The sequence below is a fragment of the Solanum pennellii genome, chromosome 12 (assembly GCF_001406875.1).
Source record: "Solanum pennellii chromosome 12, SPENNV200".
Classification (NCBI taxonomy): Eukaryota; Viridiplantae; Streptophyta; class Magnoliopsida; order Solanales; family Solanaceae; genus Solanum; species Solanum pennellii.
The window spans coordinates 5,631,335-5,651,254 of NC_028648.1; the positions used below are offsets into that span (position 1 = coordinate 5,631,335).

At 33.4% G+C, this 19,920-nt stretch overlaps 2 protein-coding genes across 2 annotated transcripts; both read left to right on the forward strand.

Annotated features, from left to right (window-relative positions):
• Positions 1–246: 246 nt before the first annotated feature.
• LOC107006608 (proton pump-interactor 1-like) lies at positions 247–5,110 on the forward strand. Its single transcript, XM_015205123.2, has 8 exons — positions 247–337; positions 1,429–1,839; positions 2,238–2,432; positions 2,647–2,826; positions 2,949–3,143; positions 3,517–3,615; positions 3,862–4,428; positions 4,529–5,110. Exons 2-8 carry the CDS (start codon positions 1,486–1,488, stop codon positions 4,814–4,816), a joined length of 1,878 nt encoding a protein of 625 aa, XP_015060609.1. The 5' UTR covers positions 247–337; positions 1,429–1,485; the 3' UTR covers positions 4,817–5,110.
• A 1,085-nt stretch (positions 5,111–6,195) lies between these two features.
• LOC107005282 (putative RNA-binding protein YlmH) lies at positions 6,196–14,919 on the forward strand. Its single transcript, XM_015203833.2, has 10 exons — positions 6,196–6,401; positions 8,772–8,881; positions 9,036–9,167; positions 9,246–9,319; positions 9,415–9,520; positions 10,801–10,869; positions 11,155–11,219; positions 11,317–11,415; positions 12,706–12,805; positions 14,311–14,919. The coding sequence occupies exons 1-10, from the start codon at positions 6,236–6,238 to the stop codon at positions 14,371–14,373; spliced, it is 984 nt and encodes a 327-aa protein (XP_015059319.1). The 5' UTR covers positions 6,196–6,235; the 3' UTR covers positions 14,374–14,919.
• Positions 14,920–19,920: the final 5,001 nt, after the last annotated feature.

Here is a 19,920-nt window from a genome sequence, read left to right on the forward strand (position 1 = left end):
AGGATATGTGGGGGGTGTCACTTGTTTCTCTCATAATCTCTCTTTCTAATGGCCCTCTAAAATTTAGTTCCAAATGAAAGGTACACTCTCTTTAAAAATCTCTACCTTCATTTTACCCTTTCACTCTCCCTTATACATTGCTTCATTTTTTAAATCCATTTTCATTTCTCCCTTTCTTCACTCCTTTAACACTTTTCTCTTTTTTTCTTCTAACAAAAAAAAAAACAAAAAAAAAACAAATAATAATAATAATAAAAAAAAATAATCATATTTTCTTTTGGTGTTTGATTATTTCCTTTTTTTAACTTTCAATCTGTGTTGATCTTGATCTTATAAGGTAATTGCCTATTTTTGATAACTGAATTTTATTTGGAAATTGGAATGTAACATTATTGAATTACAACAATATTATCAATCTTTTTTTTAGTATTGCATTAATGCATGTATATAATCTTTATCGTTATTTACGATGTGATTCGTTAATACATTATGGTTGTGTTAAGTTTTTGACAAATATTACATATGAAGTTTAGTGTGAATATCTAGTCGGTCAAGACCTTGCACGTCTAGAAGATGAAAGTAGGGGGAAATAGGGATGTTAAGATTGATGAATAGGCATACCAGGAGAGATAGCATTAGGAACGAAGATATTTGAAAAAAAGCGGGAGTGACATCTCTGGTGGACAAGATGAGGGAGGTTAGGTTAAGATGGTTCGAGCTTTTGAAGAGGAGATACACATGTGCCCTTAGTGAGGAGGCGTGAGAGGTTGGCTATGTGGGGTATGACGAGAGGTAGAGGTAGGTTGAAGAAGTATTGAGGGGAGAGGATATTAGACAAGACATAACTTATCTGCAACTTACCAAAGTCATGACCCTAGACAGAGGCAGAGCCAAGATTTTTAATAAGGGGGTTCAAAATCTGTAGAAGTAGACACATGAAGTAGCCGAAGGGGGTTCGACATCTACTATATATACATATAAAATTATTTTAACCATGTATAAATACTATACTTTTCCCCGCCTTAAGGTAGCTCCGCCCCTGACCCTAGATAGGAAGATATGGAGGTCGGGGATTAGGGTAGAAGGTTAGTATAGTTTGCGAGCATTTTCTAGTTTCCCTTATTTGTATTGTTATTATGACTCTGCTGCATTGTTATTCTTCAATTTTTATTAGTATTGTATTTCCTTCCGTACTTGATTTTGATATGCTTTACTTGAGTCGGCAACCTCTCTACCTTCACAAGGTATGTGTAAGGCTGCGTACCCTTAAACTACACTTGTGGGATTACACAGTTGTTGTGAATAGGTTCTGTTACTTAGAAACTTTTGTTCACTTTCTCCGTTTGGTGTTCTGTGCCCCCGGGGCACAGTTTATTATCCAATGAGTTAGTAACTAAGGCTAATATGTTCTGTTTTCGCTTGCTTCAGGATTTTAGAGTTGAAGGCTGAGTTTGGTTTGTTTCTCAGTGAATTGTGGTTAGAGATATGGCGTCTCAGTCAGCTCGTGTTCCAGCTGAAACTGTAAGCGAAAAGAAGAACCTTCCGAAGGAAAATAAAAAAATGAATAATGGTGCAAAGGTTAATGAGCCTATTAAATTTGGCTCTCATGGTACTAAAGAACCAATTAAGGAGGAAGGGAAAAAAGTTCCTGTTACCGCCCTCCGAAAGGATGCAGTTGAGGACTGGCCTGAACCTAAGCAGATCCATTCTTTCTACATTGTAAGATATCGAAGATTTGAAGACCAAAACCTGAAGCCCAAATTTGATCAGGCAGAAAAAGAGCTACAGAAAATGAACAAAACAAGATTTCAGCTTATTGAAAAATTGCGAGCCAGGAGGGTAAGTTTTGTCCATAAGTCTTCTTTCAGCTGAACGTTGACATTGTTCGTTGTTCTGTTTAATGTGTTTAGAAGAAATTTAAAACAAGAAATGAAGTAAAAATGTTGAGTTTCGAATCATAATCATCCTGTTTTCTTCTCGTCTCTTGCTCATTAGGCATACAAGCATTCCAGATATACTATTTTCCTTTAGTATTGTTGATTGCATTACGTTGAACGCTTGCACATTTCCTGCAAGCATCATTTATTTACTTTATCCGTGTGAATCATTGATTTGACATAAAAATCGATTACGCTAATGATCATGAGACCTTTCATAACTATGTGGTAGTTTGATGGTATCTGTTTACCAAGACTTTGAAAGATTATCTGGATGAGTCCAAACTTGTGTTTTTGCAGGCCGAACGATCAGAGTTGTTTGGTCAAAGGAAACCTGTGAGTGCTGAGAATCAGGAGTTTCGGACAGTAATCGAAGGGAAGAGAAAGGAAATAAAACCTCTGCAGGATGCGTTGGGAAAGCTCCGTGGTCCTAGGAAAGATGGGAGAGAAGGAGGTGTTGGTCTGTGTTCATCTGAGGCGGAGCTTGATAATCTTGTAAGCTCTAGTCTCTTTGTTCTTTTAAGTTCTTACGTTTTGTTACTATCCAGGAGTCCCGGAATTTAGGCCAAAATTCCAAATGAAAGTAAATCGATTTTTTTTTTCATTTCTGAAGAGTTGTATATCCTTTGTTTCTTCGTATCTTCATCAGCTCGGTCATTGATAACTATCTAACGTTCGTTGTTTAACTTTTTATTTGTATATCATTTAGATTAAGAGTCTGCAGTACCGCATCCAGCATGAAAGCATTCCTCTAACAGAAGAGAAGAAAATTCTAAGAGAAATTAAACAACTTGAAGGAACAAGGGGAGAGATTAAAGAAAATGTAGCTCTGAGGGCACAGATTCAGGATTCAATGGGTGAAAAAGAATCAATACAAAAGCAGGTCAAGGTAACGGTCAGATCTTGTCGTATACATGTAGAAATGATGATATTAAGTTTTATAGCCTTAACTTCATTTTCCCTGGATTGTCATTGTTAACTAACAACACTCGACACTTTTTTGTACTATAGCTTATAAGTGGTGGACTTGACGGGGTTCACAAGGAGCAACAGGCAGTTAAGGCCAAGCTGAAGATACTAGATGATCAGCTCGATGCGAATACCGGCCAGATCAAATCTTTGGATGAGGAACTGAAGGAAGTAACAAAGAAGAGGGATGCAGCTTTTGTACGCGTTCAGGAATTGAGAAATCAACGGGAAGAAGCGGTATGCTGCTCTTTCCATGTCAATTGCATTATTCTTAAGTTTACTAGATAAGCACTTGTATATATGCTATGCATCTGATTTGATCTCATTTATTCTGTTGTTGAATGGTCAATAGATCTATTTGGTCATGAAACACCTCAATTATTATGTATTTCGTTAACACGAGCTGAAAAAGCATCCATCTCCTACTGATGCAAAGGCTTGAACTTCCCGGTGATATCGTTGTGTAAATTGGTTATTCAGAACAAGTACTTTTACCTTCAGAATTGTCTGGCCAATTTTACATGGCATTTTCTAGATGATAGTTGATTTATTCAATGTAAATCAAAGCATTCGGAAAGTCTTTATAATCAATGTCGTTTCATTTTTTCAGAATGCGCCTTTCTACAAAAACGTTGCACTGTTGCAAAAGGCAAAACTGCTAGCAGACAAGAAGGATGTTGAAGCCCTTAAAGAACTCTCACTTACTGAGGTACCTTTGATCTGTCTTTAGTTGCTGAATTTGAACATATCAAAATTTTGACATTTAGTTGCTAAAACTACGACGTCGAATCAGACCCCAATAACATCTCCTGCAGCATGCGAAGAAATTCTAGAAGGCACGTGTGAATGCCATTCAAATTGAATCAAAGGCTAGACAAACCTTAGATCTGTCTTTAGTTGCTAAATTTGAAGTTTTGCATGTTTCTTTGCTGACAGTAATTTCGTTTGTTTTCAGGTCGATAGATTCATCTCACTATGGAGTGGCAAGCCCTTTAGGGATGACTATGAGAGGAGAATTTTGGCATCACTTGATATTAGGCAGTTGAGCAGGGATGGCAGGATGCGGAACCCTGATGAGAAGCGACTTGTCTTACCACAGGCGCAGACTGTTGCACAGCCTGAGATTGTTGAGAAAACTACTGTAAAACCGTCAAAGGAAGAATCAGAGCCTGCTCAGAAAGTAAACAAAGAGAAGAACACCAAGAAGACGAAAGATGCAAGTAGCAACGTTACGGATACTAAAGAGAAGAACACCAAGAAGCCGAAAGATGCAAGTAGCAAAGTTACGGAAACTAACTACATCTTTGATATTGAAGAGGAGATCCATGGTTTAGAAAAGCAACCCAAGGATGTGAAACCAAAAAACAAGGAAACTGATGAAGCAAAATTGAAGGAAATGAAGAGAGAGGAGGAGATTGCGAAAAATCGACAGGCAATGGAAAGGAAAAAGAAGTTGAAAGAGAAAGCAGCTGCTAAAGCAGCAATAAAAGCTCAGAAAGAAGCTGAAAAGAGGAAACTCAAGGAAATTATTCTTATCATTCTACCATTTGCTTTAGCTTTTACGTCGTAGGAATTTACATTTTACATTAGTCGTGGACTTAACACATCTTTACTCATTTCAGGAACTTGAGAAGAAGGCGAAGAAGAACGCTGGAGATTTAGTTACTGAGGAACCAGTTGAAATAGTTGCTGAAGAAGTGAAGTTGGAGGAAAACATTGAAACACCAGCTGCACCTAAGCTCAAGGAGCCTAAAGGGAAAGCTGTCAAGCATCGAGCAGCACGAGCAAAAAGCACAGAAATTCCTAAAACTATACTTAAACGCAAAAAGGCGATTAACTATTGGCTATTGGCTGCTCCTGCTGCGCTTGTAGTTCCGCTACTTCTTCTAGCATTCTCACATCTTCTCTAGGATAATATGAAAGACAAGAAGTAGAGGGGGGAAAACTTGGTATTGCTTAGAGTGTTGCAATATCAAGGTCTATTTTTTGTAATTTCAGATCATGCCTATTTTTTTTCAGTCATAATGTTGCTGGTAGATAAGGCATTCAAGAGTAACTGAGCTTGTTTGATGTTGGTTGGTCTAGTAGTTTCAAGTTTTGATATTTGCTTAAAGATTTTCATCTTTGGCATTAATTGTAAACATCTAAGTTCTTTATGATCTGCCTACAATCTGTTTCATTGAAACAAAGTCTCTTCTCTGTTATGTTGAGTGAAGCTAAGTGTCATGTCCCGCCAACAGATCAGTCAAATCGTTGAGGGTCGCACGGAGCTTTAGCAAATACTCTAAGTCCGTGACACAAGTATGCCTAGACTAATGTTCTAGTTTGCCTTCATGTTGTTTTGCACAGAAAAGAAACTATGTTGCTCGAACTCTAGTTTGTCTTCGTGTTGGTCGGATAAAGTATTTTTGTTGAGAAATAGTTTATGTTTGACCAATAAACTTTTGAACGATAATTTAATGTTTGATCAAGCTTTTAAAAGTACTACGGAAAAAAACTACATTTTGACTTTTGAAAAAAGACGCGACTACTCTTTAGAAATACTTAATTTTTCTTCCAAAAGCTTGGTCAAACACCTTAACTTTTTAAAAATACATTTTATGAGCAATTTTTTATCATCCAAAAAGCTCATAGATTTTGAGATCAAGGAAGTAGCTCTGATAGCTCAACACTTGCATAGACTCATAGATTTTGAAAGTAGATTTTTTACTTTTTAAAATAAAATCAAATATTGTTTGTTAATACAATTTGATCAGTTTCAATAAAAGAATCAGATTTTAATAAGTTTTGCCTTCACTCACGAAAATTTAAATATTTTCAAGTTCCCTTCCCAAAAACTCATTTTCAACACAAATTCAAAATAACATTTATATTTTTCCAAATTTTAACTAAATAAATGTAGTAAAAAGACAAATATATACCAAATTATCGTTAATGGTATGTAGATACCCTCCGTCATACTTTTGACACATTGGTGCCTCTGTCGCCCATAAATTAGAATATATATGTCATTCACTCTAACGGAAAACTAAATAGAGACACGTGACACAATCTTATCCATCGATAAATGTTGAATCGATGGATAAAATTATGACACATTTATATATGTTAGTATAAATGGTAGATATGCTCTATTTTTGGACGGTAGGCGCACAAATATCCTAACAGTATGACAAAGGGTATTTTGCATATTATTTACAATAGTTCGGGATATATTCGTACTTTTTCTCCCCTTTTTTTTTTTTCCATAATGTGAATTTTCCATATTAATTTATCTCCATTCATCCAAAATCTTGCTTTATATTTTACTACTCCAAAATCTCGAACCAATGTGCGCACTACGTGTACCGGCCATGGCTGCCGCCGGCTTTGCCGCGCAATCGATTCTCAGAAGAGTAGTTCCCTCATTTCTATCTACTCGTCCCACCACTCATGTCGTCGGAGACTTCTTTTCCGGTACAAACCTCATCCTCCGAACACCTCTACACCCCTCAGGTATGGAAATTTCTTCATTTCTAGCGTGTCTACTTTTTGATGATTTTGTGTCAATTTGTATGGTAATTTAGCTGAAATAGTTGAGTGCAATGCTACTTACTTGTTAAATGGTGTATCTACTATGGACAGAGGTGGAACCGGAATTTTGCAGCTTTGATTTTAGCCTTTTTGAAGTTATTGAGTTCTAAATTAATGACAACTATGTGTTAAATGAATTTTTTAAGACAAACATAGAGTTTGGGTCAAGGTTACTGTGTTCGTTCTTTGAACAAAATGGTCTCTAGCTCACTATGGACTAAGTGAAATCAATGCCCCAAGTAGTCTTTATAAATATTTCGTTTACTTTCATTTGATTCAAATTGTTAACAAGTTACCCATATGGTTCTTATTATAAGCTTGTGAAGGAACTGGCTAAACTAGCCTATACCAGCCCCGTCATAAGTTAACGGCATGTTGTTAACGCGTTGGAAATGGAAACTGAAAACTCTATCCTATTTAGGTTATGTTGCTCGTACTCTCCGAAAATGTTGTTGAATCTATAGTAGATCCTCCAAAAATGTACAAGCATACCCAATGATTATTGGACTATGCCAGTACACACTTCTGACCTCGTTAGTTGCTGGATCAAAAGGGAGGCAGCAAAAGTCAGAAAAGATGGTGGAGAACAGTTCGAACATGTATCTGGTGGATTATATGGAAAGAATGGAATCAGAGGGTTTTTGAAGGAAAGGAGTGTACAATACAGAAGGTCAAATGGAAAGTAATTACTTCTCTAGGTTTTTGGTGTAAAGAACAGGATATAGAAGAGGAGTTCCAATTAGTGGACTTCATAGGTTCTCTGTATCTCCTTTTAGTTTTTTCCTTTCTTGTAATAGTTTCTTGGAGGTGGCCAGCATAGCCCTTAATGCTGAGGAATACAAAAAGTTACCAGTTTTTTTTTAAAAAATGTACTCTGTTTGGAGAATCTGCCACGAACCTGGAAAAAATTTTGAACCAAAACAACATAATACATAGATACAGTGTATACACCTGCATGTTCCCTAATTCTTTATTAAACTAATTACTTTTACACCTGCATGTTCCCTAATTCGTTGTTATGCAAGAAGAACATTAGTGGGCTTGTTGAATATCACAAATCTCACAATTGAAATTACATACAAGAACAACAATGCTTCAATTACAGACTAGTTAGGGGTTTATATAATCTTTTTTATAGCAGTGATGGTTTAAGCAGCGACACACACCTCGACTTTTCCTTCGGACACCTGTTAGATATTGAGTAAGTTTGCTCACTAAGACTTAGGCAAATGAAAGAAATCACTTAGTGTTGGGATTCAAACATTGATCTCCAAGGTATGTAAGACAGGTCTATGTGAAATCCTAATAATCATCTCACTCTATTTGGATCCTTTTATCATTATACTCAATAATTTATCTTTTAGGACAAACTACAAGTTCTCAAAAATTAACAATTCCTTAAATTCACACTCATACTATCAATACACCCTCAAACTGCTTTGTTATGCGCTACTTGAGCTGAAACAGTCTCTCTACCTCATTAAGGTAGGGGTAAGGTCTGCTTTGTCCAATCTAGTATTGTTGTACATTCATATTAACATTTTTACATTCCTATGACACATCTCATAGATATGTTTGGCCGTACATGCCAACACTCACTCACGGGCAACATTGTTAGTCTTTACAACCATAGAATTTTTCCTTTTTTTTTAGCCGTTCATGTGCATTTCACAAGATCAATAGGCTGAAAGCTTTTTGCGCGTATTACCGGCTGGGCCAATTCGGTCACTTGCAGACTAGTATAAGGAAAATATGAGTCACCTTGAAATTATAGTGACCAAATAAAACCAAGGTGGAAACTTCAAAGTACTATTTTGGTCAACTTTTCTTTTCGCATATATATTTTTTTTGATGACAAGGGAAACCCGCAGCCACTACTCTTTGGGTGCGCACAAGGTAAAACCCCCCGCTCCTATGCAATAGCTCGCAAACCACATTGGAGAGGTAACCGCACTAGGACGAGCTCGACCTAGAAGGCAAACCCCTTGCTTTTGCTGGCAAGGGGTTTCGAACTTGAGACCTCCAACATGGAAGTCCCAAGCTCAAACCACTGGGCCACCCCGAAGGGTCTTTTAGCATATATTTGTCTGTCTCAACTTCCTCATAAAGATCACATGAAACAATGTGTAATAATTTGAGGGCTATTTGGATAAATTTGTTGTTTCTTACATCAGCATAAAATGTTTAGGATTGTAAGATTCCTTGGGAATATCTATTGATTTAAACATTCTACTTTTAGTTTCAAACTTTGATAGCTGATGACCCACATGTTATTGGCCTCTTTCAAAACAGCTTTTGGAATATGCAGCCTACCACAGGCTATTAAGGGTGATGCTGATATTTTACTGAAAGGAGTGAGAGACAAGAACACCATTGAAGATGTGAAACGTATTGTTGAACTGGTACATATACATCTACCTGACCAATCACTCCTCTCAATTAACAGTTGAGAAGTCTTGTCTAGTTTTTCAACTCTTTGGTCCTTGTTGTAGAAAAAGCACCAAAACATTGTCCTAAGTCTTAATCTAAACTGATTATCACTTGTGTACTTCTCAGGCAAAACGGGCATCATTAAGACGAGAAGTTTTACATACTGATTTTCTGACTCCACCTGTATTAAAAGAGTCAATGCTAGTCTTAGAAAGGTTAGCTGATCTCAGAATAGTTGCACAAGGAGGATACCCAGAGGTTGGACACAGTTTGTTTTACAAAACTAGTTTGAGCAATAAAGCTGCTTGAATTTATATTTACTGTCTCCTTAAACAGGCTGAACGATGCCGACTCTCAGTTGGACACGTGGAGGCATTAACAAGTGATCCAGATAATGTTGCAGCCTTGAGGTAGGTCCTCCTGTAATTGTTCAGTTATGCCTGCTGTTTAAATCGACCAATCAAAAAATCCTCTTTATTATTGTGAAAAAGGGTCCTCTTTCCAGTATTTCAGGGAACTTTTCATTTCAACCTTGTTCTCACGGTGATTTCCTTGGTGCAATCCTTGGTACAGGGATTGCAAGGAATAAGCTGGGAGATATACTCTTGCAGGTATTTTTTTTTTTTTGGAGGTTTTCTATCTCTCTTACAAGTTTTGGCAACACCTAGTTGATTTCATCTTTTGTTCGCTTAAAAAAAATATATGTAAAAGAAAGATAAAAGTGACAGAGGGTGAACAATTGTTGATCAAATAGAGGGCTCTTGGGCAGAGAGTTGTGGTCATTACACCTAAGAGAGGATCCACCTCTTTGTAGCTGAGTTATTATGTACTCCCTCTGTTCCATTTTACTTGGTCCTTATACTAAAAATAGATTTTCTTGTTTACTTGTCAATTTCAGCAAATCAAGAGAGATTATTATTTTCTTCTCATATTAACCTTATCATGATTCATGGGTAAGTATATGAAGTAATAGTTGTCAAACCTAGATTTTCAAAGGACAATTATAAGGATAATTTAGTAAACAAACTCCTAATAAATAGTTTCTCAAGAGAAATGTCAAATCAACAAGGGCCAAGTAAAATGGAACATAAAAGATGAGTCAGAACTTATATGTGGAGGTAGTGTATGGTTAAGAAGTAAACTTGTTGATCAATACTTTGATATCTAATGACTCCTTTGTTTTAGTGTGGAAGTGGTGATTCAAACACCCTCAACGAAATGTAGAAGTAGCACAAAGCTTGGTGAATGAAGCAACATCCAAGATAGATTATTGAAATGTCCCTTCAACACCGAGAACATACTACTAAATTAGCTTAGGCACATAAAAAACTAGAGTATGACAATGCATGTAATTGTGTAAGTCTAGTATAAAATAAAGTGGGAGGAGAACCATGAGGTCTAAGGTTCAAATTCCAGCAGAAGCAAAATACACTAGGTGATCTCTTCCATCTACCTAAACCTTGGGGGTTAGAGTTAGCCGATACTTGTGTTGGTGGAAGTAGCTGGTATCTGATGGAATAGTCAAGGTGCCCACAAGTTAGCCTGAATGCTGCCGTCGTAAAAAAAGACAAAGAACCAGAGCACATAAAAGAATCCTTGCTTAGCTACTATATAACAGCGAACTGCCTCCTAAAACAGAAAAATGGTTGAGCTTCTTTGGAGATTGTTAAATGGCTGTTTTAAACTAACATCAAAGTTACGCTTCAGATATTTAAGGTTTCTGAATTTCTTTTCTTTTGAAACTATATTAAATTCTTACTTTCTTTCACACGTTCCGACTAATTTCATGGTGTTGGTCTTGTGTGCGTATTTGTGCAACTGATGTAACGTATTCCACTTCCCATTTCTTCTACGTGTTGGATTATCCTGAACATCGCTTTCTGATGTTTAGGGTGAAAAGGGAGCTCATGTTCTTGTTGTTCCAGAACTTTCTGACTTCCTTATATCAGCATTGGACAAGGTAACGGTACTTTGCAGATTACTTCCTCTTACAGTATCTTACCAATTCGCCACTAGCTTCTACTAGCCAATTAGAGTGAAATTCTAAGTTATTGTGAATATTAAGGAATACTGTGCTCACTGCCATCATCCACTTTATCACATGATATTACATTGAATTCGAGAATGACTGAGCATGGATTTTCTTCATAAAAAATAGTTAACAGAAATCCCAAAGGAGCGAACAGTCGTAATTTAAAAAAAAAAATTGGAATAATAAGGCCTCCCACTTAATATTTTCTTGTAGGTTGGAAATGTTTCTGTCTCTTGCAAGAAGATTCCATTGCTTGCCCTTGAATATGAACCACCAAGGTAGAAAATGTTACACCTATAGTTCCTTTGATTTCTTCCCTTCATACACAACACATTTTTATCTAGGATATTTCCACTTTTATTTTACTTTTTCCAGGACAAAGTCCTCAAAATCCATTGAGGCATCATTGAGACTTGATGCTGTAGCTAGTGCAGGATTCAAAGTTTCTCGAACTAAAATGGCCAGTTTGATTAGGTAATCCCCCTCTGTATATTTTTTCTCTGTCCAAAATATTTTGCTTGATGTGTGCTTGGCATGGTGAATGACTACATAATGATCCTTACATTAGTTATTCATATATAGATAAATAAAAATGGTTCTTGCCTCAATTTATGAACCACATGCTATCCGTAATCATTGTCATAGATTGGTTAAGCTATCCTTCCCAAAAACAAAGGATCCGCACATAAGCTGTCCTTCCAGTACAGTATGACCTAGAAATTATATATATGGTATTCAAATGGGTCCCTTCTATGAAATTTCTTCAACTTCTCATTGATTCCCACATTGTTTAGGTCTTTTCTATACCCTGTAGGCTTTAAATTTGGGTTCATTTTGATTGTCACCTGCAAAAGAGCGAGGTAATTGAAAAGATCCACAACCTATAATCTTTACTAGGTTCAACATCTGTAACATTGCCATAAAGGGAATCTCACTGCATTGCTGTGCATTCTCCCTTATCTCATAAAGGCAAAACTAATTTCTTGAAGGGACTGAAGAGTCTCTTGCTATGGTTTACTGCTTGAGTTGGCTGTTTGGAAGGATTTATTTCTCCTTGAAGTAGATGCTTGCTCCACGGCAATCATAAATGGACGATGCCTCTAGAAGAAGCTTTCTGTGTGAGGAAAGGATGCACAAGCATAGACATAGATTAGTTCATGCATTATATTGGTAGAAGATCAGGTGAATAATTAACAACTTGAAGGAAGTTGTTATTTGTTAATCACTTCCTAAAAAAGAAATCAAAAAGAAAAGAAGATCCAGTAATTTATCGAAAAACATATATTATCCACTCTTGGGTGAATGTCAGATCCTCCAAAAATAGTTTATTTTTGAAGAATCCGACACGGGTGCGGCAACATTTTTGGAGAGTCCGAGCAACTTAGATTTGCTGTTATAGTCTCAAAAATTGAATGAATCACTAACAATGTGGATAATATGTTTGTTTGTACCCAAGAGTGTGGCCTAGTGGTCAATGAAGTTGGAGGAGAACGATGAGGTCTATGGTTTAAATCTTAGCGGAAGCATAAAATACTAGGTGGTTTTCTTCCACCTGCAAGTCTTTACCAGTAGCTGTGCTAATGGGAGGTAGCAGGTAATCGGTGGAATAGTTGAGCTGCGCTCAAGCTGGCACACCTATTACCATCATAGAAAGTGTTAATTTCGTTATAGTTCTATATGTTTTTACTGCTTTGATATTGCAGATGTATTTGGCCGAATACATTGTTGCCTAAGTTGATACTGTCTCACTCTATATTGTTTTAGTAATGGAGATGTTCGTGTCAATTGGAGCACCGTGACAAAAAGCAATACTACCATTAAGACTGGAGACATGATATCAGTTAGAGGAGAAGGAAGACTTAAAGTAAGTTACTTCTAATAAAATTCTTCCGCAGTTGGTAAAGTGAATGAATCAGAATGAATTCCCCTCCCTTATCGCGTGCCCACGCACACAACAAATAACCTAAGGATAGAAGTAGTTTTTGCTTTAAATTTTATAATGCTTTTTCAGTATTGAGTTAAATATTCTCTTCTCATTGGCTCGTTGGTTGCAGAGGCGGATTTGAAGCTTATGGGTTCCTACAATCAAATATGTATAGATATTTAGAATATTTCTTCATACATATACAAGATTTAGGTGAAAGCTACTGGGTTTCCGTGAACCCATAGATACAGGGCTAGATCCACCTCTGGTTGGCCGACCAAAAGGACATACTTATCTCTTCCTATAAGTTCTGACGTTGAAATTCCATTTTTTCAGGAGTTCACTTAAAATGTGAACTCCCATTTCCTTAACTACTGGAGTATCCTTTTCCAATATCACTCAACTTAAGTTCATCCAAAAACATTGTTTCAAATTTCAAAGTTCTCTTTAACCTATAAAACAAGGCTAACAAAAAAAAAAGTGACTAGAGAAAAAAGCAAATAGTAAAGCTTTGGTTTGAGTTTTTTGATGCCTTGCTATAATGCCAACTTTTTGATAATTGTTTTTAGATTAATTAGGTGATTGTAATTTAGAGAATTTCTGCAGGATATTCATAGGATAAGTGTTGCAGAAATATGTCTGTTAAGATGGATGGGTGGTGGTACAAGATTAGGAATTATCACATTTGGCTGAAGGTGCAGTAGCACACATGGAGGGATAAAATGAAAAAAAGTCTCTCGAGATTAGTCATCTCTTAACACATCAACTTGTAGGTGTGAAACCATGGTAATATAAAGTGTTAAAAGGGACGAGGTAGACATAAAATTAGATGGAATGAATTATCCCAAAAGACCTACATCTTCTTGGAATCCATGTAGACTTAGCACAAAATATAAAAAAATAGAAGAAAAAGCTCTATACATGTGATCTAACTAGTTGTGATTAGTTTGCAAGGAGCCTTTATCTTGTTAGAGATTTGTATGCCAATAGAAAATATAGAGAACTTTTAGCGCCCGAGTACCTTAATCCTCAAATTTTTGATTGGTGAGGTATCATACAGCGGACCCCAACTAGTTTGGAAAATTGAACTTCTTGTTAGAGAATTTGCCTTGGGGCAATAGTTAGGTTTGGTTGCAGAATTCTCGTTTTTTATGGAGTCTCTATCAAGACTTCCTTCAGATAAATGCTTAGTTTGTTTGATGACATGACTTCCTTTTCCTGCTTAGTGATTTAATGAAAATGCATACTGGGGATGGTGTGATCTGTGATTTTGGAGGTTTGGTTGTTTATGTTGTGAGAATTACTTGTTGCGGAAACTAGTATATGCAACCAACCAATGCTTAGCTCATTTTGGGGCTTCGGATGATCCGTGTTATATCCTATAGAGAATTGTTAATATGAAATGAGATTGCTGTTTCTGCTGCTAATGGATCTCTTATTCACAGATTGGAGAAATAAGCTCAACAAGGAAGGGAAAGTTCTCTGTTGAGCTCATCCGGTATTTGTAAAGCATGAAGTTATTTGGCGATATTGATTCCAACAACTTAAAGGCTGCTATAGATACTTATCAAGCCCTCATTTACCATTCCACCGCGCTCCCTAATCAAACGCAACTTCATACCCCAGGGATACTCGAACCCAAGATCTTTGATTAAAGATGAAGAAGTACTTGTCATTCCATCACAATCCCTGGTACTCGTTTGTTACCTTTAGGTGTAAATAATTCAAGCCTAGACATCTGATATTTCAAAAATATATGAGTGTAAGGAGTAGAGCTATTAACACAAGCTGGCTTGGATTGAGCGGGCTAAAGATTTCAACAGCCTAGCCAACCCAACTATTCATTTGAAAAGGCCTCCAAATGTACTAGCTCAATTGAGCCCTAAGCGGGCCAGCGTGAGCTAGCACTAAATTGTTATTTTTTTAAGAAAAATGTATGAAGGTTATTTTTTTAGGAGGAAATCTTTTAAATGTAATTGTGTATTATTATTGTTGTTTTAATTGTTAAAGATTAAAGAATAAAATGTATAAAAACCTATATCCTTATTTGTTAATCTTATCTGAAGAGCTAAAGCCGTCAAATTTCTTCTCATAGAATTATATTATGTGTTATACAATGTGTTACTCCATAAAGTACTTCTTTGTCTTTGGTTTGGTAAGTTAAAGTCTTCAAAAATTTCAATAAAAGTAGAAAAAAATTGAGTACAATATTATTTATTTATTGCACCATAAAGTATCATTTACATTCTTATATGTTTTTATCTCTGGAGATATGTGTCTAAGGACAATATTTATTACTTAGTAAGATATTTATTTATACGGTTATACCAAAATTTTATTGGTTCGTATAAAACTTGTATAAAATTTCTAAACAAACTTTTTTTAATTTGCATTTTGTTTGTTGTTGTTTAAGAAACTAGTTCTTGACAAGTGTTTTGCACGTCAATGTCACGAATATATATATATATATATATATATATATATATATATCATTATTATTTTCTCTAACATCACTATTATGTATTTATTTAAATTACTTCTATTTAAACAAAAGCATATTTTGCATAAACCATTCAAGTATTATCAAACTCATCATGTATTAATAAAATTTTGTAATTAAATAACACTTAAAATTATAATAACACGAAAATAAAGAATTTTTATTTTCATAACAATGCAAAATAATACATAATTAAATAAAAATATGGATTGCATATCAATCCATTTTGGACAACCATACCGTAACTCCATAATGAAAAGTAAAAACATAAATCATAATCTAACATAAGAAAGATCTAAAAAAATATATAAGTCATATGTTATACTGTTAAGTTTAATAATTGAACTATATTCAACTATATTCTAAAAAAGCTTCTCTTTTAATTTTAGAATTAAGCTATTTGTTCTTCTCCCCAGTTAGCTTCTTACCGACTTGTATTCATATCATAAATCTAAGAAGAAGAAAAGAGAATAGTAGATGATAGAAAAGAAAAGATTGTGATGACATAGGAAGCAATTAACTGGTATTTATAGTGATATTTTATCGTCATTTCACCTACCAAAATTTTTAATGGTGCACATTGAATATAAATTTATTTTAGTTTCAAAATTCAAAGAATCACAAAAATTTGAAAAGTTTCATACATTATTGTTTCATGATAGATAAATTTATGTTAATTTAAATTTTTTTAAAATCACAAAATTCGAAGAGTTTTTATACATTATTGTTTTCTACTTTAATTTAATTCAACCTAATTAATTATAATTATAATGTCATAACTAAAAAATTAAAGTGTAGTTGTTGTACTTTATATTCTATCATTATGTAATTAAATATTAGTATTTAAAAAATAAATTTATTTATTTTAATTTAGTAGAGGGGCAAAATGATAATCCAACTTTTAAGGTTAGAGTTTCCCACTTATAATAATACTAGTTTCTGATAAGGTGTGTTGCACGTTTATCCTTATTATTATTACAATTTATTTATTTATTTAAAAGTAAGTTATAAGATATAAAATATTGAAATTAACAATATTAATTTTACTATTTATTTTTATTCATTAAAATAAATCATAAAATAGAATGGTGCATTTGCTATCAAATCAGACATATGTGAAACCCTGACTGTAAAATATGTCTATGAACTCCTCATTGAAAAAAATAATACATGTATCTAATGCTTTTGATGAAATAACAAAGGCGCGAGACAAATTTATCAGTAATATAAATTAAATTTCAATTACATATTCTGCATACTACAACAAAAAGATCCTAAAATAAGTACCAAACAAATGACTTTATTTTTTATAAAGCACCTAAACATCAAAGTTTAACAACAATACGATAAGATTGCCTTGAGAATGCAATTACTTGTGATAAGTCCACGGGTCTACATGTCCTGACTGAAACTACGTTATATAAATATTTGGATAAATCTATACACTTTGAATTCCAAGAACACTTCGAATTGCATCACAAATTAATCTAAAAAGAGGCATATTCTACAATACGGGAGGGGGGGGGGAGCGTTTTAAGAAAACAACAAAGAAATAGTGTTAAAAATTTGAAACTTTCCAATTTCAAAAAAAAAATTGATGAAGGGCATGGGATGCAAGGGGACTATGACATTTCTAAGAACATAAAATCAGTTCCTCACTGTTGTCGCTGTCGAAAAGTCGCTGCAGGCACCACACTTCATATGATTGTCTTAGAGTCTTCGGTTTCTGAACTAAAATGGTGTTCTTATATCTTCCATGCCTTTTGAAATGTATATGAAGAAGAATTAATTTACTTAAAGATAAACATAATTTTTTTATTTATGTGAAGAAAGTCATTATTCACTTGGAAAAAGATTTATTACTTTCAATTGTCTTTTCGCTTACCCTATTCATGGTTATTTAAATTTAAGTTTCATATTGTTGTCTTTTCAATTATCCTAATTATTGTAACTGAAATGTGAATTTATTTTTCAGATAATTAAAAATTAAAATATTATGCTTTTATTTTCATATTATGTTATATATATTCAAATAATGTTCAAGTGAAGGGCAAATTCGTAATTTAACTTTGAGCTAAGGGGTTTCCCACTTATAATATAATATGATAGTTTTTGGGTACGCGCCACGGCGTGTGGCCATATAAATAAAAATATTTTTGTGAAGATTGTATATTAACAATATTTTTAAGTTATATTATGTGTTATAAAATAGAAAATAACAAATTGCAAGTTCTTAAAATTGATAAGTATCCTATATGGTGTTTTTGTTTCTAAGATCCAAAATTCAAAAAACTATATAACTACAATATTTAAATGAATAAGTGAAATGTTATGTGCTACGTTAATGATATATGTGTAAAATTAGTAACATATAGAAATCTTTTATTGTAAAATTAATATTGTGCGTTGTACATATTAAGCCCTAGCAAGAAAATTAAATAATAAGTGTCATGAGTGTATTCTTCACTAAGAAATTTCATTTGACGAATCCAACAATATCCATAGTTGAAATTCTTGGAAAAATTCAACAACGTTTATAGCGTATTTTAATAGCCTTTAACTTTGACATTGATTGAAGAAAAAACTGCTCAGAGAAATGAAGAGGGGACTTTAGGAAAATGAAAATTATTCTTGGCTTTATATAATACTTTCACTTCGATTAATTAGTCTCTTTAGCTTCTTTTCATGTATTTATCATTGATAATAACATATATTAATATATTAACTATGGGATTCATTGTATTGAAATCTACAACTTTGAAGATTCTAGCAATGTAAAGGTAACTGCTTCTATATTTTAGTTAATGTGCAACTTAAATGTCTACCTATTTGCTCTCATTAACTAACATTTGTCTCTTCATTTTCTTTAACGTTTAGATTATTTAATTTTCATTACTTTTCAAATATTCTCAATTCATTAATAGTAAAAAAAAATTTACTGCTCAATATTTTTCAAAAATAAAATACTCAAATATGAATATAACATTTTTATTTAATATAACGATAAAATGGTAATTCGACTTTACATCTTGGAGCTTCCCACTTATAATAGTACTAGTTTTTGATAACGTGCGTTGCACGTTTAATTTTTACTGTTGTTATATAATTTAAAATTGTGCTATCAAATAGAAAATGTTTAAATCAACAATATTAATTTTACCAATTATATTTCATGTATCAACAAAAATAAATAAAAAGGGATTGCGTATTTGGCATCAAACAAAAAGTATGTGAAATTAATTAATATAATATAGTCTCCTTTAACTTTGTATAAGTCTTTTTTATAATTTAAATATCAGTGATAACCTTTTATAGCCATAAATGGATATTAAAAATACATTCACACTTATTGATAAGATTGCCTATTTTATTTTAATGAGAAACGATAGAGTGAAATATTTACATTATTTAAGTAAGGTTCTAAAAGTAAAAGACAGTACTATCAAAATTATACAAGATTAAAGCAATTACATTTAAAATATAAAACTGACAGATATATAATTTAAACACTGAACTTCATACATACATCTATTTCAAAAGCTCATAATAATAGCTAAAAGATTACAACACCAAAATGAGTTTATTAGAAATGCAAAAGAAATTAGAAACAACATTAATCTTCATGATGGAGAATATATATCGAAAGAGATCAATTTCTTCTCCCCACCTTATGTATTCTATTTTTTCATGGCTTTTTTGCCTATCATAGATGGAATAGTTTTTGATTATCAGTTGAATGACAATTTCTTTCATTTTTCAATGTTTATCACCTAGTTCTTAAATAGTAGTAAAAATGTCTGTTTAAATTCTATATTTTTTGTTTTAAATAATAGTCTTTAATATATAGATAGATGGAAAGATGAAAAATACAAATCATAGTTAGACTTAATAAGAGAATTAACATTATCACTAATAATTGTTGCTTTGAACTTGAAATTTAGTCTAGTTTGAATAAATAATTAAAAAGATGAAAAACACAAATCATTGTAATTAGTAATAAATGAGGCAATTACAAGTCATCTCAATAATTTATTACTAATTCATTCATATATGATAACACACTTTTAATATCTTAGTAATAATAAATCAAATAAATAAAATCAGTGGCATTAATCGGATAAATGGGGGGTCCCTCTTTTCATATGCCAGTAATTATTCTAGGATATACATGTACAATTAAAATATATCTTTTCACGTTCCAAATATTTAATTATTTGTTTATATTTTAATTAATAATTAATTTAAGGAAATGCAAAAGTCATCTACATTTTTATTAAAATGATACAATTTAACATTTAACCTAAATTATTAAATGCTTTTATAACATTTTAATTTATAGTAAGGGTAAAATTGTAGTTCAAATTTTAACTTTTTTTGTTCCCTCTTATAATAATACTAGTTCTGGGAACGTGCCTTGCACGTTTGACCTCTGTTACTGTTATAATTTATATAGGCCCAAGATATAAAATTTCTCGACATTGTCTGACGTACTCCTATATGTCTTTTTGTGCATATAAAATAAAGTTTTTTTAGTGTTTACTTTTTGCCTAGAACT